Source organism: Penicillium psychrosexuale (assembly GCF_028828465.1).
Source record: "Penicillium psychrosexuale strain IBT 29551 chromosome Unknown utg000002l, whole genome shotgun sequence".
NCBI classification, from domain to species: domain Eukaryota; kingdom Fungi; phylum Ascomycota; class Eurotiomycetes; order Eurotiales; family Aspergillaceae; genus Penicillium; species Penicillium psychrosexuale.
This window is the reverse complement of record NW_026643187.1, coordinates 1,698,410-1,723,406: the sequence shown is the minus strand read 5'-3', so window position 1 is coordinate 1,723,406 and position 24,997 is coordinate 1,698,410. Positions and strand designations below refer to the sequence as shown.

At 48.9% G+C, this 24,997-nt stretch overlaps 9 protein-coding genes across 9 annotated transcripts; 4 read left to right on the top strand and 5 right to left on the bottom strand.

Annotated features, from left to right (window-relative positions):
* Positions 1-532: 532 nt before the first annotated feature.
* Positions 533-5,977, bottom strand: N7518_001791 (uncharacterized protein; the record flags this gene model as incomplete). The annotated part of the gene is made up of 4 exons (XM_057182719.1): positions 533-5,086; positions 5,148-5,338; positions 5,407-5,730; positions 5,824-5,977. The coding sequence occupies 4 exons, from the start codon at positions 5,975-5,977 to the stop codon at positions 533-535; spliced, it is 5,223 nt and encodes a 1,740-aa protein (XP_057044169.1).
* Positions 5,978-7,409: 1,432 nt separating this feature from the next.
* On the bottom strand, positions 7,410-7,871 carry N7518_001790 (uncharacterized protein; the record flags this gene model as incomplete). Its single annotated transcript, XM_057182718.1, has 3 exons — positions 7,410-7,504; positions 7,556-7,689; positions 7,738-7,871. 3 exons carry the CDS (start codon positions 7,869-7,871, stop codon positions 7,410-7,412), a joined length of 363 nt encoding a protein of 120 aa, XP_057044168.1.
* Positions 7,872-8,205: 334 nt separating this feature from the next.
* fetC (putative ferrooxidoreductase Fet3) lies at positions 8,206-10,011 on the bottom strand (the record flags this gene model as incomplete). The annotated part of the gene is made up of 1 exon (XM_057182717.1): positions 8,206-10,011. The coding sequence occupies one exon, from the start codon at positions 10,009-10,011 to the stop codon at positions 8,206-8,208; it is 1,806 nt and encodes a 601-aa protein (XP_057044167.1).
* A 727-nt stretch (positions 10,012-10,738) lies between these two features.
* On the top strand, positions 10,739-12,024 carry N7518_001788 (FTR1 family protein; the record flags this gene model as incomplete). The annotated part of the gene is made up of 4 exons (XM_057182716.1): positions 10,739-10,769; positions 10,824-10,945; positions 10,999-11,444; positions 11,496-12,024. 4 exons carry the CDS (start codon positions 10,739-10,741, stop codon positions 12,022-12,024), a joined length of 1,128 nt encoding a protein of 375 aa, XP_057044166.1.
* Positions 12,025-14,798: 2,774 nt separating this feature from the next.
* Positions 14,799-15,980, bottom strand: N7518_001787 (CRAL/TRIO domain protein; the record flags this gene model as incomplete). Its single annotated transcript, XM_057182715.1, has 2 exons — positions 14,799-15,130; positions 15,188-15,980. The coding sequence occupies 2 exons, from the start codon at positions 15,978-15,980 to the stop codon at positions 14,799-14,801; spliced, it is 1,125 nt and encodes a 374-aa protein (XP_057044165.1).
* Positions 15,981-16,215: 235 nt separating this feature from the next.
* On the top strand, positions 16,216-18,313 carry N7518_001786 (DNA-directed DNA polymerase alpha subunit POL12; the record flags this gene model as incomplete). The annotated part of the gene is made up of 3 exons (XM_057182714.1): positions 16,216-16,715; positions 16,770-18,069; positions 18,140-18,313. 3 exons carry the CDS (start codon positions 16,216-16,218, stop codon positions 18,311-18,313), a joined length of 1,974 nt encoding a protein of 657 aa, XP_057044164.1.
* A 307-nt stretch (positions 18,314-18,620) lies between these two features.
* On the bottom strand, positions 18,621-19,151 carry N7518_001785 (uncharacterized protein; the record flags this gene model as incomplete). Its single annotated transcript, XM_057182713.1, has 1 exon — positions 18,621-19,151. The coding sequence occupies one exon, from the start codon at positions 19,149-19,151 to the stop codon at positions 18,621-18,623; it is 531 nt and encodes a 176-aa protein (XP_057044163.1).
* A 2,176-nt stretch (positions 19,152-21,327) lies between these two features.
* Positions 21,328-22,427, top strand: N7518_001784 (putative serine/threonine protein kinase; the record flags this gene model as incomplete). Its single annotated transcript, XM_057182712.1, has 4 exons — positions 21,328-21,422; positions 21,473-21,759; positions 21,813-22,030; positions 22,092-22,427. 4 exons carry the CDS (start codon positions 21,328-21,330, stop codon positions 22,425-22,427), a joined length of 936 nt encoding a protein of 311 aa, XP_057044162.1.
* A 484-nt stretch (positions 22,428-22,911) lies between these two features.
* Positions 22,912-24,848, top strand: N7518_001783 (phosphotransferase family protein; the record flags this gene model as incomplete). Its single annotated transcript, XM_057182711.1, has 5 exons — positions 22,912-22,961; positions 23,180-23,817; positions 23,866-23,926; positions 24,063-24,094; positions 24,142-24,848. The coding sequence occupies 5 exons, from the start codon at positions 22,912-22,914 to the stop codon at positions 24,846-24,848; spliced, it is 1,488 nt and encodes a 495-aa protein (XP_057044161.1).
* Between the last annotated feature and the right edge of the window lie 149 nt (positions 24,849-24,997).

The following is a 24,997-nucleotide window of genomic DNA, read 5'->3' as shown; positions in this document are numbered from 1 at the left end:
GAAACAAGAATTTCAATATGAACGAGGGAACATTCATATGAAATTCAAGTGCAGAAAAGCAACTGAGAGCTGACAAGATTCCCCCCGATTGCGACATGAAGATTCAACGGAATCTAGAAACAGCCGACGGAATGTACAACATCGAGGTTATTCAGCGTAGGGACGATAAAAGGGCGATAAAAAGATCTACAAGTCATGATAGGTTCATGAGTGCAAGTAGAAAAAGAAAAGATATGTGAAGAATGGAGTGAGAAAAGGAGGACAAGGTATTGACGGAATCGACAGGGGAAAGTGACAAAAACGTGAAAGCTCATAATACGGAAATCGGTGACTAACTGATTGGAATCAAATAAAAAAGGGGTATGAAACAAGGGACGAATAAGAAAAAAAAAGAAAAAGAAAAAGAAGACAAGAAGAGTAACAGAGAAGGTAAAAAGTGTACAACCAGACAGAACGATAAAGACGAATGAGAATGCGATTGCTTTTGATGCTGGAAGAGCTCAAACGCGAGCAATGTCAGAGTCAAAAACGCCTAGAAGCAGTTGAGGGTGCTCTTCTTCTTTTTCTTGTTGAGGGCGATCATGCGCGCTTCGAGTTGAGCGCGCGCAGCCTCGGCCTCACGACGGGCAGTGCGCTCCTCTTCGACGGCCTGGAGGGACAGACGGGCAGAGCTGCGTTCCTTGCGGAGGTTGGAGAGTTCATCCTCGAATTCCCAGGCCTTCTTCTTCCAGGCCTCGCAGTCGGTCTTGACCTTGGTACTCTGGAGTTCAAGGTCGCCGAGGGCCTCTTCCAAGGTGGCGGTCAGCTGCTTCTCGGCGTACAAGTGCTTCTCGATTGTTCGGATTCGAGCCTCCTGCTCCTCGACCATTTGGACGTGGGACAGCTCTTTGCTGGCGTGTCGAGAGCTGGGCGGTGACACGCTCGAAGCGCCGTTGGGATGCGAGGCGATAGTGGGGAGGGGAGGGAGAGGGATCGCCGGTGGAGGCGAGGGAAGAGAGGCGGCGGAAGAGCTCTTGCGAAGGTTGGAGGTGAGGGAGCTGCTGCGGTCATGGGAGCCTTCGGTGTTCTTGATTTGAAGCTCAAGTTGCTCGATCCGCACTTGGTACGTCTCGATGTCGCCTTCGTAGATCACAATCTTGGCTTTGGCATCTTCCAGGGCCTGATCACGCTCCTGCTGAATGACGGACAGACGGTTGTGGTGCTGATCGAAGCTGTTTGTAATTTGTTCCTCCAGCTCCTCCACGAGACGCACACTCTTCTGCTTCTCGATTGTGATCTCCTCGACCAGGGCTTCCTTCTTCTTGACCTGTTCGTCCTTCTGGCGAAGAGTATCCTCTAATGTAGCTACCAAGAGAGCCAGCTCATTAACCTTGGCGTCCTGGACGTTGTTCTTCTTGGTTATTTCGTCCAGACGACTCTCGGCATCGGCGTTAGCCTCAAGCTGCTTGCGAAGGTGTTCATTGGTGTCCATAAGCTCGGCGTACTTGTCTGAGAAGTGCTGCTTCTGGACTAAAACATCATGGATCTGATCCGTCAAGTTCTCGGCTGAGACTTCAGAGTTGAGAAGAGTCGACACAGCCTTAAGCAGATTGACTAACTCATTACGAGACTCTGCAATATCATTCTGCAAAGTCGCCATGGATTGCTCATGCTCAGCATCCTTCTCAGCCAGACGAGCATCGTACTCGGCCTGGGCAGCGGCCTTAGTCCGCTCCTCCAACTCGGCCAGTTCACGCTTGTGAGACTCCTGGAGTGTAGCCAGCTCATTATTGTGAGAATCGACAAACGATTTGTGGGCGGAAATTTGCTGCTCAAGCTCGGCCATCCGAGAAGAAAGACCCAGGTCAACAGCACCGGTATTGGTCTCTTCCTCAATAGTGGTCTGTGAAGCCAGTTTTTCCCGGGCACCGGAGAGGGATTCTTCCAGCCCGGCAATCGTAGCAAGCTGGGTAGCAATAGTAGACTTGTGATCCTCGATGTTGTTCATCAGGCTATCCACAAGCTCCTGCTGTTCGGCGCGGCCACCCTCAAGCTCTTGCGCAGTGACTTCTTTCTCGGTAGAGTCGGAATCGGTAACAGCACGCTCAGAGCGCATAGCAGCGACCGAAGCCAAAGCACCCTCCAGCTCAGCAAGAGTAGTAGTGAGCTGCGACTCCGAGGACTGCAGGGACTCTAGAGCACTCTTGTGTTTGCCTTGCCACTCCGTGAGCTCTCCCTGCAGAGCACCGATCTTCCGGTCCTGCTCCTCGGCACCGGCGTCGAGTGCCCAGCTAGCGTTCTCTTGAGACTTCAAAAGACCCTTCAAAGTATCAATCTCAGTCAACAGCTCCTTTTGGCGGGCTTCATGGGCGTCTCGAAGGTGGTTGATCTGCCTTTCCTGGGAGACGACTTGATCGCGCAGTTGCGACACTAAAGCCATGTCCACAGGCGAAGCACCCTGCAGACTCGAGCGTTCTCTGGTCAGGCCAGAGATAATAGTTGCTTTCATTTCCATTTCTTTTTTAACGCCCTGGTTCTCGGCTTCTAGAGATTGGAGGCGCTCCATGCGGCTTTGCAATTCGTGCATGGTTTGATCCAGATGGTAGTCGAAGTTGAGCATAGCGTCCGGCTTGTCAGCAAACTCCTCGGACGCAAGGAGCCGAAGCCCAGTAATGGCTCTGGTTGCACGGTCAACTCCTGACAGAATGTTCTGGCTAGTCATGCGGCGGATCACTTTGATGCCAGGGGTTGTAGGGGGTGAGTTCGACTTGGCGCGAGCCTCGGCCTTCAGCTTTTCGACCAGTCCGAGAATCTGCTCATGCTCGTTTTGCAACTCCATATATTTCTGGGTCATGAGCTCAGCACTCTCCTGATGCTCAGCAAGCATATTACGCATGCTCTCGGACTCTTCGGAGTCCACCTGCACTTGAGGGGTTGAGGGCATGGATGGAATTGCCTTCGATTCGTCCTCAGAGAATGCGCGCAAAGTGGATTGCTCCCCGACCGAGGATAATTCCGATGAGAGTGATTGCGATAATGAGTGTGGTTCTCCAGGCTTCGAGGTCGGAGTGCCTCCATTCCCTAAAAAAGTCACCGGGCGCGGTGAAAGTTGGTTTTGAACACTAGGTGCCGGGTGGCAGGCTTCGTCAATTTTGTCTTGGCGAAGCTCTTCAAGGGCCTTGAGAGCCTGCTGGTATTTGTGTTCGAGGTTCTCGAAGTCACCAACGGTGTTCTCATGCTGCAGACGCAGGTCGAGCAGCTCCTGGGTGACAGTCTCAAGCTTGTCGGCAACGAACTTGGACTGAGCGGGACTTGCGATCGGGTCCTCACGAAGAGCCTCCGTGCGACGTGCCTCCAGCTTGCTAGTCACAGTTTCCAGAACCTTCAAGTCCTCACCCGTCTCCTGCTCGGATTCTCCGATAGACTCGAGCTCGGCCTCTATGGTCGGCTCGACAAGATCCTCGTCTGACTCCGGAATGGCTGTCTCCGCTGCTTCGCTGAGAACGTCCAGAGAGGGCGTGTGCCTATGAGAGGCCTGCAAACGGCTTGGCTGGTGATAGTGCTGGTAGTCAGTGCCGTTGGCAACGTCGTATCTATCCCCACCATTTTCTGGGTCCAGCTCGCCGAGTAGGCGGTCTAGCTGCCCGAGGCCTCGCTGGCGCTCAATGACATGTTCCAAGCGCATCACCTCGCGCTGCATAAGTTCCATGTCCTGATCACCCTCCGCAAGTCGCTCTTCAAGTGTCGAGATGTATTCCTCGCAGCTGGCTTCGTTATCGCGGGCCCGGCTTAACTCCTTGCGCAATTCCGCAACAATGGCAGCGTGTTTCTCCTCGCCTGTAGAGTGGCCATCAAGCTTAGACTCCAATTCGTGGAGGTAGTTCTCAGTGTTGAGTTCTCGGTCCGTCAACTTCTGGACCCGGGTCTGGAGCTGTTCTTTTACCGTCTCGATATAGGCGCACTTGGTCTCGCGTTCGAGCAAATCACTCTCCGTGATAGAGAGGGAGGCGCGTGTTTCAGAGAGTGAAGATTCTAAGCTTTGAATGGTCTTTTCGTACTCTAGAACCATCTGCTCCACAGACTCGGCAAAGGACCTGGATCGCTGCATTCTCTCAACCGAGTTCTTCCCAATTTCGGAGGTAGCGTCGTCCATTTCGCCGTGGGCAGCAGGCGAGTGCGAATCGTTGGCCATATTCGAAATCAACTTGGCGTGGCGCTGGCTGAGGGAATTGTAGCTTTCTTGGACGTCTAACAACTGATTCTGCAAGTGCTTTTCACGTTCGTTCTTACGTTCACTTCGTTCAGTGGGTCCTCCTTCACGTCGCTCGGATCCTTCAGAGTTGCGGATCTGTAGGCGCAAGAAAGATATCTCGGACTTGAGTCGTTCAATCAAAGCCTGCTTGTCGCCCTCGTCTGCAATTTGCTGAATGTGGGGTTTGCTTTGAATGGCTCTAGCCCGCTGAGCATATGAGATTGTGTTCAAGGTCTCGCTTAGGTGGAACTCGGCGGGAGTCACGCAAGCAATCATATACGTGAAGGCGTTCCCACCGAGCGAATCTTGGAGCAGTCGGGTAAGCTTCGAGTCGCGATACGAAACGTGAGAGCCCTGTTGGCGTGAGGAGAGCTGCGAGATGACCTTGCCGAGCGCAGCCAAACCAGCGTTAATTGAGATACCCTCCTTGGCGCGTTCTCCGGAGGCGCCGGTATTTTTCAGTCGCTCGCTACCTGCCAAATCCACAAAGTGCAGTTTGCTATCAACAGTGACTGTTTCCCCGGCGTTGAACGTGTCGACTGGCATCGACATGCGCTTCTCCTTTATGGGGCTCGGCGTCGCATGGGTTGGTGAGGACTTGCGCTGCACAAGGTTCAAGCTGAAAACGGCATGTGACCGAGACGATTTGGCGTTAATTGCTGTAGAATCTGTTTGACGGATCGCCGAGCCAAAGTTCAGGGCACCGATCAGATCGTCGAATGAGTTAATATTGACTTGGTGCAGCCCAGTCAGAATAATACGGCCCTTCGTATCTTCACGAATCGTTACGTTGCTGCGATCGGTTGTGGTTGTCGTTTCAGGAAGGAGTAGATCTCTCAGGTGCTCGTTATAGATCTGTAGGACAATGGTCAGAACAATGCGCTGCCAGCAAACAAGCCCTAAAATAAACGCGCACCTCCACATATGTGGCCTTCAGCTGCCAACTCTTTTCTTTCTCGTGATTCAACTTCCCGTAGCTCCCGGCAGAAGTCATTGAATATCGTTGAGGTGTTCGGAGGCCAGTAGTCGGATGCGAGCTATTCCGGTTATGTTTCGAGGGCCCTTCTAGTTTATCGAACAAGACCTGTGCAGCACGGGGGATGATACCTAAATCACAATGCACACACACGGTCAGTCCCTGAGTTGATCGGGAAACCAACGCATTTCAAACTCACCCATATTCTGCATGTTATTCTGCTCCGTGGGACCGGAGGTACCCATTGTGAAGGACTTTCCCGCGCCGGACTGGCCATACGCCATAATGGAGACATTGTAACCCAGAACGAAGGAGTCGACACTATCACTAACATATTCCCAGATCCCCTCCTGTTCCGTGGTTTCAGGGAACACGCGATCAAACACAAATAGTTTGCGCGCAGCGCCCACATCGACGGCCAGACTAGTGGGCGCGGTGACATGGACTATGGGTTTCTGGAATCTCTGGGGAATCAATTCATAACCAGGATCGGTGTTTTTCAGTGGTGGTCGTACACGGACAGCTGCGCAAGGTCAGTCCTGAATTTGGTTGCCAGCCGATGCTGTGTATCCTTGATTGCATGGAATGGGCCGATCAGGGGGAAGAATGCACATACCGACTTTGACTGCAGTCTTGCCATCCTCATCCGATGCACGACTTCCACCTTGCCTGCTGCTCATACTTAAACGACTGGTACTACGCGGAGTGCGCATGACAGCGCTGATAGGGCGCGGGGGTGCAGTGGGTGATGCTGGCGGTGAGACGGCCATCTCTCTCTCCCCAAGAGAACCGCACCAGGTGAAACGAAAATAGAATGTATTCGAAGTGCTAATCGATAGCGCGTGGAGTCATGAAGCGTAAAATAGGAGATGACTAGAATGTGGAGAAAAGTCAAGTGTTAGCCCCCCTAAGTATCTTTTTTTCCCGTATCGATAAGAACACATCAACAACCAGACGCGTACCTGTCAGTCCCCTCTGTGAGTTCTGCAGAAAGTAGGGAGGCGGAAATATGAAAGGTCCAGAGAGATGCTGGAGAAATTGGACACCGTGCACTGCTGGGAACAGTCTAGCGTTTAATTAAGATGAAGGGTGATTTTATGCTCTAAAGCTCTTTTTAGTTTTATTTTTGGGGATTCAGGGGCAATCAACCTCCCGAGGTCTGGATCGTTGGAACTCCATGTACTCTCTACGAAGGTTCAGAGTCTTTTCTTTGTATTTATTAGTATCTTCTACTAAGTAGGGGGTTCTAACTACTATCTACATAACTATGTAGCAATGTCCCATTGAGTAATACTCCGAGCACATGGTTCAATAGTGTCATGTCACGCCTTGCCTGACATATCTTCCAATGTGAACTATTATGGCCGACGCTTATCTCCATAAATTAAAACTGCCGGATGTTTCGAGTCTCCACGTTGTGCCTGTTCGTTTCAGGTTTGCTTTTTAGCTCTATCAGGGTACACTTGAGGGGCTGAAAGGAACTATCCGAGCTCATTTTTCCTTTCGACCCTCCCACTCACCCAATGGCCCTTCTGGATGCCGATCGCTGCGTGTTCACTTCCAGATGGAGCCCAATGGTGTCCAAGACGGGCCAGCCAAACCAATCCGGTAGTTCTCTTAGACCCGGGGTCCACCCTAATTCACCGCGATGCGGAGCCAGGCTCAGAGTTGGGGAATCGCTTGATGTCCACTGCTATGTCAAACGGTCTTTACAACATAGTTAGTACTCCTGAAGAGTACTCCGTGGTATGTCTAAAGGCTTGAACTTTCCAGCTGGAGTACTGTAATTGGCTATCCATCTCGAACCCAAGATATCTAGTCTTCCTCTTATACCCATTAGCGTGGAAACTGCGCTGAAACATGTGTCTTTTTTGACTTTCGTTCCTGGATTGGCTTGGAAAAAAGTTCCACTATCATCAAACCGTTGAAGGATCCACGATAACTAGCTTTTTCGATTTCTAGGCTAAATGAAATCCTTGCGTTGCATATGCCAGAACCCGAACCCGAACCCTAACGCCTGTCCATAAGCACCGAATATCATTGTTTACAACCTGACATGGGGGTTTCAAATTCTCCGTCCATTCTTCAATTCTTTTACACGACTATGGGCGTAAATACAAGGCAAATTTGCCTTACCTCTCCGCCCCGTTGAAGTTCATGGGACTCCTCAATAAATAATGGTACCTTCTCCAGAAAAGACACTTACAAGCAGATTCGGGTGTCGATGTCAATCGAAAGACAGATCAGATTGTCAGTTCCGACGCGATCACGGATGTCTTTGGTGATGCCATCCGTTCCTGGTCGAAGCGTATGAGTTGGAGAGCACATAATCACCACATTGAGCTAACCGGTAGTATCGAGCATATTGATCGCATCAATCTCGCGAGCCTCGATAATTCCAAACCCGCAGTAACCATCATTTTCATATTCAGATGGATCAGAAATAGTGCGGATACCAGCGTGGATGACGACAGCGACATCGCTAGGAGAACCTAATTTGTCGGTCCACTATCGTTCATTGGTTTCCTACCAAAATGGATACACAGGCCCATAGGCCTTACTGATGCTCCGCAGCGGGGGCAGTATGCTAGTGTGATCACCACTGAGGGTAAGATCACGAGAAGGCATATTACCAGCCCAAAAACTGGGAAGGGACTTGGGCATCGGTATACTGTTAAGGTTTCACTGCTGAAGCCCAATTACATGGGCTTTTGTCATTTCTGCCAAATGTCAACATACCTGAGAATGCGAAGCCGTACTTCTCAGCGTCGCTTCCCAGGAATGGGAAGTAAAGCGGATGACCGAGGGTTGATATTGCGGGGAAAGCCCAAGTTGTCCTTTAAGTTTCACTTGGAAAGTACCATTCAGACGTGTATTGCTATATTCCACATGCAAGGAATATTTGATAACCGAACAATCCAAGGTGAATGAAAATTTTTATCCACTTAAGCAAGACAAATATATATATATTAAAGTACAGCAGAAATCCAAAAAAACCTCACGATTCCTCACGCTCGGTAACCACAGCAGTCTCCTTTTGAATGCCTGAGATACCATAGAAGGTGATGAACGCCATGCCCAGGAAAGCGGACACACAGGAGAAAACCATTGCGACAATTCCCCTCGCCGTAAATCCGGCAGGCAGCCACGGAAGCTGCTTGTTTTGACCGGTCAAATCGAGCAGATCTTCCGTATTAGCGGCAGCATTGCCCTCGTAGGAGAGGTTGGCAGCCTTGCAGAGGTTAATTTCGCTCTCTGTCAGCGACATTCGCTCTTGGATCTGCTTCGGGGCTTCGATGAATGACATCGCCAAGCCCTGCGACATATGCCAGTCGATGTGGCAGTGGAACAACCAAACGCCGGGGTTATCAGCGACGAATCGGATGACAAAGTTGCCCTGGGGTGGTGCGACGAAGGTATCTCGGCGAGCAGGGTATTTGGGGAAGGTGCTAGAGGGGGTATCGGTTGCATTGTAAGGAAGTGGGTCCCCGTCGGCGTAGTCATTGAAAGAAGGGCCATATGAGGGAGTGCGACTGACGAGCTGGAAGTTGTGCCCGTGCAAGTGGAAGGGGTGCGAACCGCCGTCCTGGTTATTGAGGACAACCTCGATGACCGCGTTGTGGGGGAGAATGAACGGATGTGTGAATTCTCCGTAGACCTGCGGGTTTGTGGCGTAATCCCCAGATGTGAGGACCGAGTATAATGTTGGAACCTTAGGCCTCGTGTAGGAGATATTGTTGAAGAACGCATAGCCCGCACCGTTATTCAGATTATCCATAATGACGGCGACCTCAATAATCATATCGGGTTCTGGGAGGAGCTCCATCCGGTCGTAAGGAACAAGCTTCACGTCATCGTATGGGACAAGGTCGGAGGCAATATCCACCTTCATTACAGCTTGCGGATGCGCTGCATTGCTATTGTACTCGAGCCAATTGGTTTGATTGAGCTGGAGAGAAGGCGAGATTGTATCCAGCAGAATTGAGTCGGCAACCGTCACGATCGGATAGTTTTTGTCCGTGGAATTTTTCATGGTGACCAAGATAGAATAACGTTGCGCAACAGCGATGTAAAGAGTATCGGCCTCTTGTGCATCAACGTATACTCCATCAATCTCAACAATGCGGAAAGTGTGATCTTCGATATAGAAGTACTGCGCCACAAAGGCACCAATATTGATCAATCGCATCAAATAGGTCTTTCCAGCCTCGACGGGAATGTTGGTGTTCAAAGTGTCGTTGAAGAGGAAGGCATCCGGAACAGGCTCAGCTCCCGTCGGGTTTTGAACACGAATGAACGGGATGTCCTCAACAAGCTCATGGTACCAATCACTCATCGTAACGGTAACCTCATGATCATACATATCGTTGAAATATGCCTCATCATCGTGCACAATCAAAGCCTGTCGATAGCCGTCCGGGTAGCAAGCATCAGTATGACAATGATACCAGTAAGTGCCATTTTGGTTGATGGTGAAGTCGTAGGTAATCGAGGCACCAGGAGCAACTGGGCATTGGGTAACCATCGCTGGACCGTCCATATTATTGGTGTCATTTTGGAACATGCCGTGCCAATGGATGGAAGTCTCCTTGTCCTCAAGCCCGTTGTACATATTGACAATCAGGCGATCTCCCTTGTCCACCTCAATCACAGGCAGCGGCCACTGGCCATTAATGCCCACCACCTTGCGCTCATAGAGACCATCAGGGTTTGCATTGACCCAGGTGACATTGAAATCCAGATTCACTGTCTTCGCTTGACAGTACTGCACAAGAAGTAGTACTGCCGCAAGGCGGAACAGCATTGTATATACAGTCATGCTTGGATATTTCGCCGGGGAAGAAGCAGGAAAAGAATTTCCAGTTTCCGAATGAAGAGAGGAACAGAAGGACTATGAGCTTAGGAAAGCTTGGGGACGCTTGGGGACGGAAGTTAGGAATAGTCCGAGCGCAATACAAGATTGATAAGGGGAAAGTTAATCCTTTCCGATCCTTCTGATCCTAATCAGATATAAATCCATGGGAGGTTATCCCCTTCTTATTGGTTTAGTTCCAGGTATACCAACGGTGGACACAGCCATAAGGCAAGGTGTTCGCTTAATATTCAATGGTGAACGAATCACATTTTTATGAAGTTCTGCTCACCTGCCAAATTAAGGAATATGGCATGACCTCTATCCCTTCAGGCCGGTTATTTTTCCGATTCAACTCAACTAAGGTGGCTGGACCCTGGCCAGGTGAGCGTTCGTGTTCAAGACATATCCACTGCCACGAATCATAATGCCAGACGCCCAAAAGCTTCTGATATGGGGAACCCTCCAAGAATGCTAAGCTCAATCGGATCAATACAGGTGGGTCGTTAGACATCGAAACGCTTGTTGTCTCCCGCGTAATTTTGAATTTTGAATTTCGATATATTTTTCAGGCGGCTACAAGAGGCCTTATCGGGTGCTTTGCTTTCCGGTGGCTTTATATTATTTGAATCTCTTCTCCCTTGAACTTTGGGGAACTGGCAAAGTCATATCAAGCATCATGGGCAATAACAAGGTCTTCGCTGTCACCGGTATAGTTCATCTGCTTTTTGGAATACACAATTACTTACTAACTATTCAATCAGTGTTTTTTATTTGCTTCCGAGAATGTCTCGAGACGACGGTGGTCGTGTCAGTTCTACTAGCGTTCTTGAAACAATCGCTCTACGAAAGTGATCGCCCGACGTATAAAAGACTGGTGAAACAAGTATGCGACCGGCTCTTACACTCCTATGCAATTTCATCTGCTAAAACAAATAGGTCTGGCTGGGATGCGCCTTAGGTCTATTTATTTGTCTCGCAGTCGGAGCAGGCATGATTGGTGCTTTTTACGGCCTCGGAACAGACACATTCTCCAGCACCGAGGATATTTGGGAGGGTGTTCTGGGAATCATCGCATCGATCATCATCACTGTGATGGGCGCTGCCCTTCTGCGCGTGTCTAAACTTCAAGACAAATGGCGTGTCAAGCTCGCCAAGGCCCTCCAACACGAGCACGATCCTAACGAGACAAAGAAGGGTCGCGTTAAGAGATGGTTGGAGAAATACGTCATGTTCATCCTGCCATTTATCACGGTTCTCCGTGAGGGTCTCGAAGCCGTTGTCTATGTTGGTGGTGTTGGATTAGGGCTTCCTGCCACCTCCTTCCCCTTGGCCGTCTTTTGCGGCCTTTTGGCTGGTATCGCAGTGGGCTTTGTTATCTACCGGTATGTCGATTCGATCGTCTTGATAAATATACAGCGCTAACATACCGATAGAGGTGGACGGCAGACTTCGATGCAGATCTTCTTGATCATTTCCACTTGCTTCCTCTACCTCGTTGCCGCCGGTCTATTCTCGCGTGGTGTGTGGTACTTGGAGAACAACGCCTGGAACAACATCATCGGAGGCGACGCGTCGGAGACTGGCTCTGGCGCCGGATCCTACGACATCCGACAGAGTGTCTGGCACGTGAACTGTTGTAACCCAGAGCTGGGAGGTGGCGGCGGTTGGGGTATCTTCAACGCGCTTCTTGGTTGGACCAATTCGGCCGATTACGGCTCCGTGATCTCCTACAACTTATACTGGATCTGTGTCATGATTGGCTATGCGCTGATGTTCTACCGTGAGAAGCGTGGAGCTATTCCGATCATTGACCCGGCTATGAACAGCGTCGCAAGGGCCAAGGCCAAGACGAGAGCCTTCGTTCTGCGCCGTCCCTATGAAGATCCAGTAGCACCCATTGAGACAAGAGGTCCCGCTTCGGAGAAGCGTGCAGGCACTGGTGTCTTGGCTCTTCAGATTTAATCAACCGAGAGAGATCGGGCGGTTCGAATATCGGATGGGGTCTTACGGCGAGTGGTCCACTGGGCGAGAGCAGGATCATTGGGCCGAGGAAGCGAGCTTCCAAGGTTTCATTTTGTACTTTGTAGATTGGAAAATCAATTTTGACATGTGAACTAGTAATTTTACCAAGTGGCGCTAAGCTTTCATGCAGGGTCTCCCGAGGTCTTGGTATCTCGTGGACGTAGCCCGTACTTCCCCACCTAAGCACTGCCCGGTCCTAAATTCATTCATCTCATGGGCTCAGGTAGTCGGGATAATTCCTCTACAGATAAGTCTCGCTAAGCGCGCTCCGAAAATCGGAATTCTCACTTGAGCAACCTAGTCGGGATAATTACCTTAATGAGGGGTCCAAAGCATGAGCCTACAGGGCTACGGGGAAACGGGGAATACCCGGAGAATTCTGACCGAGTATCCAACTGATTGATAGCAATCTTATCATAATACGGTGGCTGTACAGGGTACAAAGTGTACCCGCTCAACCGATTCAGAAAGTGAAAAACTTTGTCAACGTTGGAACCTCTACGGAGTACGGAGTAGTGTAAAATCCGACACTTTGTACAAAGGAATATGCAAGCATCAGACTATTTTATTCCGAAATTTATAGCCTAACCAACGTTAGCCACCAGTTTATATGTAGCTATACGTCGTATAGACAGGATAATGTCTGCCCGGTGAGGCCTTTCCTATCTAGGCTGCCGCCGTTTTATAAGGGTGCTCAGGCTCAGGATCAGCAAGTAGATGTCAGCACGGGCTCAGACTGAGCATGCTCTAGTTAGTCACGTGTATTCTGACTAGGGCCATTTATTCTGTGGCTTGCCATATCGTCTCCATTACTCTATACCGCTTATTGTAGGTCATGGACTCCCAGTGTTAATTACGAAGTCCTGATAGAGCACTGTATCTAAAAATCTAAGGAATATGAACCCTGGGTATGTCGTTAAAAGTCTGTGTCACTTTAAGGAATTGGTTATAGTTTGGTAGATATTATGGTTATGGACAATCACCGTTCTTGCTCGCTCATGGTCATCTTTAAGGTTGTATACTTGGGCTGAGCCGCCCCCAGCATTGCAGCTTCCATTCCTGATTATAATTAGAAAGTCAAATCAGGTAGGGGTTTCCGGGGTATATGGTCACAGCGAGAAAATGAGTCTGGACTTCTGGACGACACTTGTGAATAGAACACTGAGCCTTTGACACAAATGGACGTATTCGATCCCAGATAATCTCCAGGGTCGAGTAAGCTGTTGGGGGTGCCGCCCAGTATTCGAACTGGTCTTGGATCAACTTCTTGGAGGAGTTTGGGGATTGTGTCTGGGATTTGACCCATGATACGCTTGTTTGCTTGATCCCCCATTATGATGCAATGATGCGCGATATTGTTAAATGTCGCGCTGCAAAGATTGTACCAAGAATTTTGTCCCGAGACTCTATTTATCTCTGGGACTACATCGCCCTATCACAAAAGCTTGTGTGTTAGTCAAAGACTTCATTGGATGGGGCTAGCGTGGTGCATTTTATTGAGCTGAGCTGCTGAGACTGTAAAGTCACGTGATAGTCAAGGGCATGCTGGGTTTTACTCAGTGAGCAAAAAGCGGCAGAGAGTAGGCACTGAAACGGAACGGTCTACAAGGTCTCCAGCGAGAAAATGCCATACTTCGCCCGAAGCACCCTGCTGATATCTTTATTCTGGTAATTCAACAATTAGCGCGAACAAACTTTCCATGGAAGGATGGAAACTCGATCATCGGAGGAATTTGAATTTTTATCTGATTGATTAGATACATTTAGACTTTTTACTGTCCATGGATATCCTCGCGTGGTGTTCGGAAGAGACTCAGACTGGGGCCCGAAGGCCAAAGGATGTTCATTGGTTGAGGATGGTTTGCTTAGGCGATATCCAGAACACAGGTGGGCCCATAGGCTCACCTGTAGCTCCACTTCATCATTTGTCCCATGGGATTTACGCAATAGAAAGAAAGCAACCGAGGATGCTTTTGCCCAAGAGGTCAAGCAGAAGTTAATGTGCTCATTTACGTCACCATCGGGCTAACCTATCCGACATATCGTCGGGCTAGAATAAGTATCTACCAAGGACGGTGTAATCCCAACAGTACCATTTTCAACCAATGACCGAGAAAGGCGTTGGACAACAGTCTACAGGCAATATTTCTTCTTCGGCCAGTCATGCTGTAATGATAATAGCGCCAATCCGTTGGAGAAGCTTGGTTAATCTAGAGTATAGTATCTGATAGAAGAGAGCGACTATGATACGCACATGAGGCTTTTGATTTAATGAAGACGACATGTTGGGATTAGAAGCTATCTAAATCTAGAAATAATAGCGACTGCATCCAGCTATTCTTGCTTACTGTGATCGTTATGCTACAACAAGATTGACTTTGCATCCCAACTAACTCCGGTCTATATATAATCAAGTATCAGTATCTATCGTTTTGTCTTCTCTTAATGATGTGTTATATGATAGAAAACAGGAAAACTGAAGTAATTAGGTATCTATAATTTGGGTACTCTAGTTATCGCTTAATTATTGACAAAGATTGACATGTCTATGAACAGGCGTGTCGAAACAGAGCGGTATATGTAAAACAATCCAACAGTAATCACTCCAACGCTGTGACAAAATGCCGGCTATTGACAAATAGAAAAGATGAAATAAACGGCGACCAAAAATGCAAATGCCACCAAAATAGGCGCAAAATGATATGCTTTTCCCATCAAGCTTGTTCGCTGGCCTTGGCCTCGAGTTTGGTCTGAGACAGGTTGGGAACGTCCTCGCCCTTCAGGTAGTTCTCAAACTCGCCGACCTGCTTGCCACCCTGAACCCAGCGTTCACGGTACGCCTCACGGCGCTGTTCAGCCAGCTTGTTCAAAGTAGGCCAGTAGGACGCATGGTCGTAGCGGAATTCGACATCACCACCCACGGACTTCATAAGTTGGCTAGGCGGGACGTGTTGACGCAGGTCCTCATTGAACTTGAGCTTCTGTCGAGTATTCGGGTCAATCAAGGGTGTGATCAATTTGAAGAATCCCCAGATGACAAAGGGCACTGATATAGGAGATTAGTAACTTGCCATAAGATTGGCTGGGGTGTGACATCACTAACCGTTGATCACCAGAGCCCGACCAAGTCTCTCAGGGTAGTGGTTTTGCAAGAAGCCGACCGTCTGCTTGGCCTGGCTGATGCTTGCGTTCTGGCCAGACTTTGTCTCTTTGAAGTTGACAATCAGAGCAAGAGTTTCCTGACCAGGTCCCATGAGATCAATGGCCCGCTCCAGCATGAAGACAAGATGCTCGAGCTGGCGGTCACTCTTCTCCGTGTTCTGGTTGGAGGGCAAGAGATACAGACATGGCCGTCCATTGATATCATAGCCCAAAATGACCTGCTTGCCTGTTTCGTTCTCGATTGAAATATAGTCAGGCGTCAATTTCTTCAGGTTATACTCGCGGCGCCAGGTGAGAGTGCTCTGAAGGCGTGTCTCAGCCTCGGACACGTTCCACTTGGTCGCGCGTAGGTAGCGCAGGAGACATTCGCGGGTCAAGAACATCTGCTCATCCTCGGTTATAGGAGATGTCGGGGCATTCTTCTCGGCCTTGTCTGCGACTGTGGTCCATGATGAAGCGGACTTCAACAGAGTGTCGTACTTGGATTGTTGTTCCGGGGTAAGCGGCGCAGGTGCGACTGGCTTGGCTGTGTCCAGCGGCTTGCCGAAAGGCTTCTGAATGAGACCATCGGCAGCGGATGTCGGTAGCTCGAGGTCAATTGGCTGCGAGGTTGAAGTAGACTCGCCCTGGGCGTTCACGGGGGCTGATTCGGCCGATGCCTGCATGTTGGTATCGGACACAGTATCGCCATTGGTGGGCGGGTGCACAGTAGCACCTTGTTCGGAGTTCGACATGATCTTGATGGATCTAAATATATAGAATTTACAATGACACGTGGGAATCTAGAGAATGAATAATAAATTTAGGGGCAAGCTAATCACAATTCTCGCGATCGACAGGTCCACTCCGATCAAACTCGAATAATATTACTGCTTTGGGCCGCTTAGGTCAGCGACACGGCCTCACGCGTCTTGCGCGTGTCTGCACTTTCAATGTCCATTGCCCTTCCACGATACACACCTCGCCACAATGGACGCCGAGGGAGAGCTCAATGAGTTTTTTGTGGGCTCATTCCCCGATGGAATCCCAAAAGACATCCTTGCCGAGCTCTTCTCCATACTGCGGGTGCATTCGATCACCGCGGAGGAGCTGTTCTACAAATGGGAATCATACAGCATAAAGATGGGCGAAGGGGTGACCTTGACTATGCAAACAGTGCGAGGCTTCAAGCAAGATGTCCAAGAAGCTTTGGAACGCGAAAGTCGTGACAAGGCTGGCCGACACACAGAAAAACGAACCGCAAACACAGCCACTCCGCGGGGCGCGGCTGCAGTTGGTGGCGATATGTTTGGGATGTTCGATCAATTGACACCAACTGGCTCGAATACTCGAACTGGGAATGGATTTGGATCAGCGAAGCGCAAGGCCGAATTCACATCCCCCGCTACACCAAAAGTGAGCAAGTTCGAAAAGTTTGGATCACAAGCCGGCACAAAAACACCAACTGGAACACCTGGCGATGGCATGCAGTATGTACTTTCGGGGCGTGTATGATCAATTGAAGGTGCTGACATCAGGAACAGAGCAGTTTCGTTCTCCGATCGACCGAATCCTGGTCAAACGATAGAAACCCTCAATGCGCACCTATCCCAGCCAGAAACCCCAATGGCGCCATTTTCCGAGGCGCGCATCAAGCCAACCGCGAATACGGATCTCAAAAAGCTTGGCTACAAGCCCATGGGCATGAAATTGTCAGAAGCATCGGAAATTTTGGATGATCGTATAGACGAGTTCGCGACTATATTCCAGGCAGAATTCAATTCAGACGATATTACATTTGGAAGTGCAGCTATCCAGAGCACAAGCGAGATTATTGCTGTCGGGCGGATCGCTTCCGACAGTCTCGAGGGAAAACTGAACCCAGCTTCCCTCGTACTTGAGACTTCGCGTCGGACCGGAGCCGGCAGACGAGTCCCATTGAAGGTGGATTCCGTACCCTCGGTGAACTTTTTCCCAGGCCAAATCGTGGCTCTCCGAGGAATCAACCCTTCTGGTGAATATTTCACTGTCAAGGAAGTGCTCCCAATTCCCCTGATGCCACCGGCCGTATCTTCAGCTATGGTACTAGACAGCATCAACGAGCGACTCGACGGAGATGCAAACCCACCGCTTAATACCATGGTTGCGGCCGGCCCCTACACAGCGGACGACAATCTGGACTTCGAGCCACTGCAGGAACTATGTCAGAAGGCAGCCGAAAATTACGCCGACAGTCTGGTGCTGATGGGACCGTTCCTGGACATCGAGCACCCTCTTCTTGCATCGGGCGATTTTGACCTGCCAGACATCAAGGGCATCGATCCGGACACAGCTACAATGTCCCTAATGTTCCGGCACTGTATCTCAGCGTCACTAGCACGACTTGCAGCAGCTGTCCCAAGCATCACGATCGTGTTGGTTCCGTCTGTGCGTGATATACTCAGCCGGCACGTCTCCTGGCCCCAGGAGCAGCTCCCCAGGAAGGACCTTGGTCTCCCTAAGCAGGTCCGCATTGTCTCGAATCCCGCCACATTGTCATTCAACGAATGCGTTATTGGAATGTGCTCACACGATGTGCTTTCCGAACTTCGCCGCGAAGAGGTCTTGCATGGTCGACCCGCAGAGGGTAACCTGCTCACCCGTCTGCCCAAGTATCTCATCGAGCAACGCCATTTCTTCCCCTTGTTCCCTCCGACTGCACGGTCAAATCTTCCAAAGCCCGGCTTCGAAGGTGGCATGGCTACAGGTGCTATGCTGGATATTCCCTACATGAAACTAGGCGAGTGGTGGAATGTCCGGCCTGATATTCTAATTGTGCCTAGTATGCTGCCGCCTTTCGTGAAAGTATGTTATCCCTAGCCGAAAGTTTTTGCTTCCACCTTCCATAATGGTGCTAACCTTATAACTTCTGCAGGTCGTCGACAGTGTGCTAGTCATCAACCCAGGCACCCTATCAAAGCGTCGCGCCGCGGGCTCATACGCCCAAATGGCCGTCCATCCCCGACTGTTGGCAGAAGACGAGCGCGAACAGAAACAACTGAGCCACAAACTGTACGAGCGGGTTCGGGTCGACATCATTCGTATCTAGGGGCTTGTATAATCATATCGCATTACGCGCGGCGTTTAAGGCTCAGACTAAGTTAGGTCTGCAGCCATTTGATATTGGCGGTTCTTGGAACGAAATCGCAAACGGAAACGAATCAATGATCTTCAAGATATATCATAACAACAGAAGGATACATCCAACGTGGGTATCATAACAAGGCTATCCAGCCCGAAAGAATATGCTCCAGTAAAAAATGCAACACAAGACAGCCATTTACCTGCCTAGCTTTCGCAGCACCAATCCCAATAAAAGACAACTCCTCAAAAGGCTCAGTAAACACTGATGCCTATTACCGCAACCCAATAACCCTACGCCCACCCATCCTCCGCCCAGAATCCCTGACCCTGATAACAGGCGCCCCAGCGGCCGCCGCACCACCCCCACTACCCCGCAGCGTAGCCCCAGGCCCGGAGGTTGCAGCCCCAGCACCTCCAGCACCAGTCAAAGGCCCAGCATCAGGTCCATACCCTTCACCGTTAACAAGCGCCTCGAGACCAAGATCGCGCCACACGGCCTCTCGTCTCCGCTCCATGGCGCGAGTGATGCCGAACGCCGCATGCTGGTCTGGGACGACATCATCCTCGTCTTCAGGGTTCGGGGGCTGGTATTGCGGTGCCACGTAGATGTCTTCTATTGGCAGGAATGAGGGGATTGTGGAGGGAGAGGTCGACCCGTAGGGTATGGCATTTGTGCTTGCTGCTTCGCGGTTTGCGGCGGAGGCGCTGTTGGCGTTGTGTGGGTCTGTTGTTGAGTTGGTGGCTGTTGAGGTGTGTGGGCGTGTAAATTCTTCGAAGAGGTCTGCTAGCCGCGGTTGGTGCATGTGCAGGTATGAGGCGGAGGAGTCTTTGCTCTGGTGGTTTGGTGTTAGCTTGGGGATTGGTGGACTGTCTAGGGAATTCTAGGTAAAATTAGGGTTTAGTATTTACCATTTTGAGGGATCTTTGATCCGCTTATGGGGATCTTAAGAGATGTGAGAATATCTTGTCAATGAACTTGTTGAGGCTCACTATGCCTTATCGGCGTGTTGACGGTTGTTGACGGCAAAATAGCTCTTGGGTACACCGCTCATATCACGTGTGCAATTTCGATGACACATCCAAGGCAATCACTTGGGCATATGGCTTTAGAAAACATATCCACGTATCGCAAGAAGGAAATGGCTCCATGTATAAAAAGTGAGAAGGGGGGAATAACTCCTCAAGTGTATACACAGAGGGGAAAAAAGAAAAAAGAAATCGACAGCTCAGAGATTCGAACTCTGGTCCCCGAAGGGACTCGCTTAGCAGGCGAGCGCCTTAACCACTCGGCCAAACTGCCTATTTGGTGATATTTTGCCACCCAACAGATTTATATTGCAGTTACCCAAGATAAATCATTATGACCGATAGTATTGGAAGCAGTTGGAAGCTAGTGCACTTTTCGAGTCGATAGGTCTAAATACTCATTTTAGGCTTTCCACGAAAGTATAGGTAGTTTCCAGATGATGCGACAAATGGGAGTGTCGCAATACAATACTATGCAAAGTTTTAGTCATCTATTTTCTAAACAATTAATATCAGCTCTCGTCAAACTTGATCATCATAGGCTTGATAATACGCTCCCAACCGGAGTGTCAATGGGGATAGAGGTACCTGGGCTTCGTTTGCCTTGTCGAGATCTCTTTGGTCCTACGCCACCTGATCTTTATTCCTTTTGTTTTATACCTGCAGATAAATTGTCTTCATTCTTTTAACTGGGATACTGATAGGTGGGTCGCGGTAACATCCAACAAATACATACGAAAGGCCTTGTCGAAGAATCTAAGCATAATATCTCTTCGGTCATCTGTGGATCAGATTACTAAAACGTTTCATCGAGGACAAAAGCCGCATAAGGCACCGACCTTTCTGAGGGCGGGTGGTTGAAAGGGTGCCATATGTCTTTATTTCTGGGGTCGATTACTTCCACGAAGTACAGCATGTGGGCCTCGAAAGGAAATATATATACATATCTGCCAGGGAATTACTGAATCACACACAGCAAATCTGGAGCCAGCAATACCGGCAGGCTAATATCTCAGATCTACAGCCAGTGAAATTCACTCAAAACTGTTCCCAAGTGCCATATAATTACAACACGACCTTTGTTTATTCTCTTGATCTCGACAACAGTGCATACATCCATAGGACTGACTCCTTTGACCTGCCCTTGACCATAAACCTCATTTATGATTGGATATAACAGAACGATCAAATATTGACTGTACACATAAATTGGACATTCCAAGACTGGTTAGTTGGACATGTGTACATGACCGTAAATGCCTGATTGTTGTATCTCCTTGATAATACAAGCAAGTGTACCACATGTCATCAATCGGCAGTTTGGCCGAGTGGTTAAGGCGCTCGCCTGCTAAGCGAGTCCCTTCGGGGACCAGAGTTCGAATCTCTGAGCTGTCGTTTCGTTTTTTTTTTTTGCTTCATGAAAATGATATCATCTACCTTGATACCTACAATAAATAGTTTATGACTTATTTTCCAGACTGGTGGTCCTATCTCTTGACTTACTTTGTACAAGTTCCCCTGGGCTATGCGACGTGCTCAAGACTCATCACCACCGGATAAACCTCGAATATCGTATTATATATAATCCGAGAAATGGATCTCCGCCGCAGGTCGCTCAGGTGGGGTGGTCCCTGTACGTAGTATATTCTTATTGTACCAGGTCAGGCCCTGTACCATAGCAACGCGTCCTGCGCCAGCAGCTTGTTACCAAAGGATCCTAATGGCGTTGACAAAGAATCCTCGTCACAATAAACCTTATCTCAATCATGTCGATATCCAAGGCTCCTCAGCTTGTCTCGTCTTGTGAAGACAAATTTAACCCTAGATGATCTTGACCTCGATGGTGAGACACAAGAAAGGCGGTGAGACTTGAACGCCCCTTGTTTACCAGAGTTGCTGCGATCTTTCTTGCTCCATTCTTCTCCTGAATAACTAATCAACAGTCGAAGGAAAATGTCTGCATTATTTCATCTTGGTCAGAGTTTGAAGGGCAAAGTGACCTCGTATACTATTATAAAGCATGTCCAGGACTGTGTCTGGTTGGCAAGGTGCGCGGATATTAGCCGGGCGAGTCTACGAAAAAGGCTAATTGTGAAAGGTCTCAAATCGGCCAAATAGTGGTCATTAAAAGTGTTCGCCACTTTCGCCTAGGAAACGAGCGAGATGTGCTTAAAAAATTCCAGAGCTGTAGCCCGTTTTTGCGTCCATTGCTTGACGAGATTATTGAACCCCGAGATCCACCAGCCATCGTCCTAAAACACCTAGACGACCATCTTCTGAGTGCTGCAGCAATCAAAAGTCTCAACAAAGTGGAAATCAAATACGTTGCTAGACGAGTTCTTCAAGCATTAAACGTGCTACATCTAGACGGATTTGTGCATACCGGTCAATATCACCGCAAATTTTGTGCAGACTGTAATCTGACTATATCGTGGCAGATGTCAAACCAGACAATATTCTCGTGAACTACGGTACAGAAGTCGAGGGCGTGCGCTTCACTGATGTGCAACTTGCAGACTTTGGAAGTACTGTCCCTGCGACCTCCAAGTATGCGACCGATAGTGATTTGATAGGGGCACCTATCTGGCGGAGCCCTGAGGCTCATCTTCGAATTGGTTGGGGTACTCTGACTGACATATGGTCGTTTGGTACAATAGTATGCGTGCAATGCGTGTAACAATCACCCGTATATTGTTCCTGCTAACTTATATTCTTAGCTTATCACATTGATCTATGGCGATAACTACTTCATGTTCAAGCCCGATGTCCCAGCTGATCATGATGAATATGAGCATAGGATTCTTACAAGGCAGTGTCAATTCTTTGGACCATTTCCTATCTCCTATCAGGAAATCGCACCCCCTTCCACGTTATCTATGCTTATGCAGGTTATGAGCAGTCTTCATGGGAAGCAGATGCCGTTTACACATATTTCAACAAAGGAGGTCTCAGTGGAGGACAAAAAGTTCATTCTCAAGATCATGAAGCTTGATCCTAGGGATAGACCTTCGGCTCAGCAGCTCTTGGACGATGAGTGGTTTAATTCTACATAAAGATTTATAGCTCGCTCTGCCACCTAACATCTGAATTGTGTTTTTAAAAACCCCCGACTTCCTATTGAATGTCAACCAAGTCGATTACAATGGGATCACGCAATAGACAGCGAACAATAATCACACGGCCTATCCATTTTATATATAGGAGCGATACTCATCTGGAACCTTGAGCGGCGGTTATTAACAACCCTAGATCATTATCGCGCAACCATTAAGCACTCACTAACCGAAAATATAAGACTGTAAGACACCCAGTACTTGTCTGCACATAAGTAGGTAACTAGCCCTGGAGAGGTACCTATGTGCTTACTAAGAGCGATAGCTGACCTCTGGAAGTTTCCCCTTTCATCTCTTACCCATGAAGAGTTACCCACTACATAACCAACAGAGCCCAGCCTAGAAAGCTTAACTGCATTATAAATATTACGCTCCACTTGTACCTTCTCAGCCACAACAATTTGCTACGTAAATTTGCCTACATATGACATCGAATTCGGAATGCGTCAAGTCGCCGTTAAGAGCATCCTACCCGTGAGATCGTGATAAACATCACCTTGGAAATGCTCAAGCATACCGCAAGATGGCATAGTTTATCTCCATCCAGGTGCAGTATTTCATTTCAGAAAGGGTTTCTCTCCATGTGTTGGTAGCCCTTCGCACCTTACGTTACGAGTGATTCGTATTGATAGACAATCATATCTAATAGGTTCTCCGGAGTCCCGAGACTTGTTTAATTATACCTCCGGCAGGTTTTTCTACAATGAAGACCTTCGTTTACGTGAGCGTTATGTCGAATTCAGCCAGGATGGCCTTTTACGAGAAATTGAAAGGCACCTTGGCCCAAGCCACGGACATCCCATTCACATTACCAAGATTGCGGAAGGCGGTTTCAACCGGGTTTTCCTTTCGACGATGGAGGATGGATTGGAGGTTATTGTCAAGATTCCGTATCCTATCACGGGGCCGAAACATTATGCCACCGCTAGCGAAGCTGCCAGCATGCAATACCTCCGTTCTAAGGGTATCCCTGTTCCTAAAATGTATGGATATTCCTCCTCAGACACCAATCCCGCCCGTGTGGAATACATCATCATGGAAAAAGCTTCAGGCGTCGGCCTGGAGACTAGATGGCTGAGTATGAGCAAGCGTGAACAGCATAAACTGGCATCCAGTTTTGTTGAAATCGAGAAGAAATTATTTGATCTTCCTTTCCGGTCTATTGGGAGCATTTATTTCAAAAAAGATGCCCCAGTTGAACTTCAAGCTGCGCTATATATAGCGAGCGCTGAAAAATGCGAAGACTCGGAGATATTTTGCATTGGTCCAACTGCGGATTACATGTTTTGGCATGGAAGAAGGGCCGGTCTGAATCTCCGCCGTGGTCCATGTGAGTGTAACTTTCATTACTTCGAAGTTCGGATTTTGACTATCACAGGGAACGACCCCAAAGATTATCTTTTATCTGTCGCACAGAAGGAAATTGAATGGACTCAGCGGTATGGGAAGCCATTACAACTTGATTTCCCCCACAATGGGTGTCTTCCCTGGGACAAAAGACCCCGAGGATTATCTCCGTCTTCTGGAGAAGTACCTTGCATTGGCACCATATTTACTTCCAAAAGCTGCTGACAGTTCACTTAATCGGCCCACTCTCCGCCACCCAGGTACGTCCCATTCATAGTCATCACCGACAAAGCCTGACAATCTTTAGATTTGAACCCAAATAACATCTTTGTCTCCCCCGATTCTGGCGCCATCTCGTGTATCATTGACTGGCAACATACGACAATTGAGCCGCGCTTGCTGGTTGCAGGCTACCCCCGTACATTCGAGAACCCAGATGCAGAAGAAACCCCTCATCTTGAAGAACCATCACTTCCACCGGAATACGAAACGCTTCCGGCTGACAAAAAGGTCGAAGCTGATGAACTCCAGCGACGCCGTCTCATCTCTTATTACTATCGTATCTTTAATGGTCACCTGAACAAGGCGCACCTCGAAGCTCTTCGTGATCCCATCCTTCTTCCTCGCCAGCATCTTGTTGATAGGGCCGGCAGGCAATGGAGTGGAAACTTGATGACATTGAAAGGGGCATTAGTCCGCATGGCTGATTACTGGCCCCACCTGTCTGATATAGAGGGAATACCTTGTCCTGTGCGATTCACCGATGCGGAGCTGGATGGCTTCTATGAACAGGAGAAACTATGGTTTAATATCAACAAAGTTGTGGATCACTGGCGGGAGCAGATAGGAGTAACAAGTGAAGATGGCTGGGTCAGCAATGAGCATTTCGAAGAGGCTGTTCGGAAGTCTGCCGAGCTTGAGAGTTCTCTCATAGCTATTGCGGAGGGTGACAAAGAAGACATTGATCTCCTGAGGAAGGGGTGGCCATTTAGAGATCGTGACGAGATCAATTGATGTTCAAAGGCTCTACTCGACGACTATAAATGGTTCATCTCGCATATCTATGTTATCATTGTACAGCCGTATAGATGGATAAACCCCTGAGCTCCGAACCCTGAAATTATTAGCACAATTTCATAGTCTACCAAGACATCCACCAACCT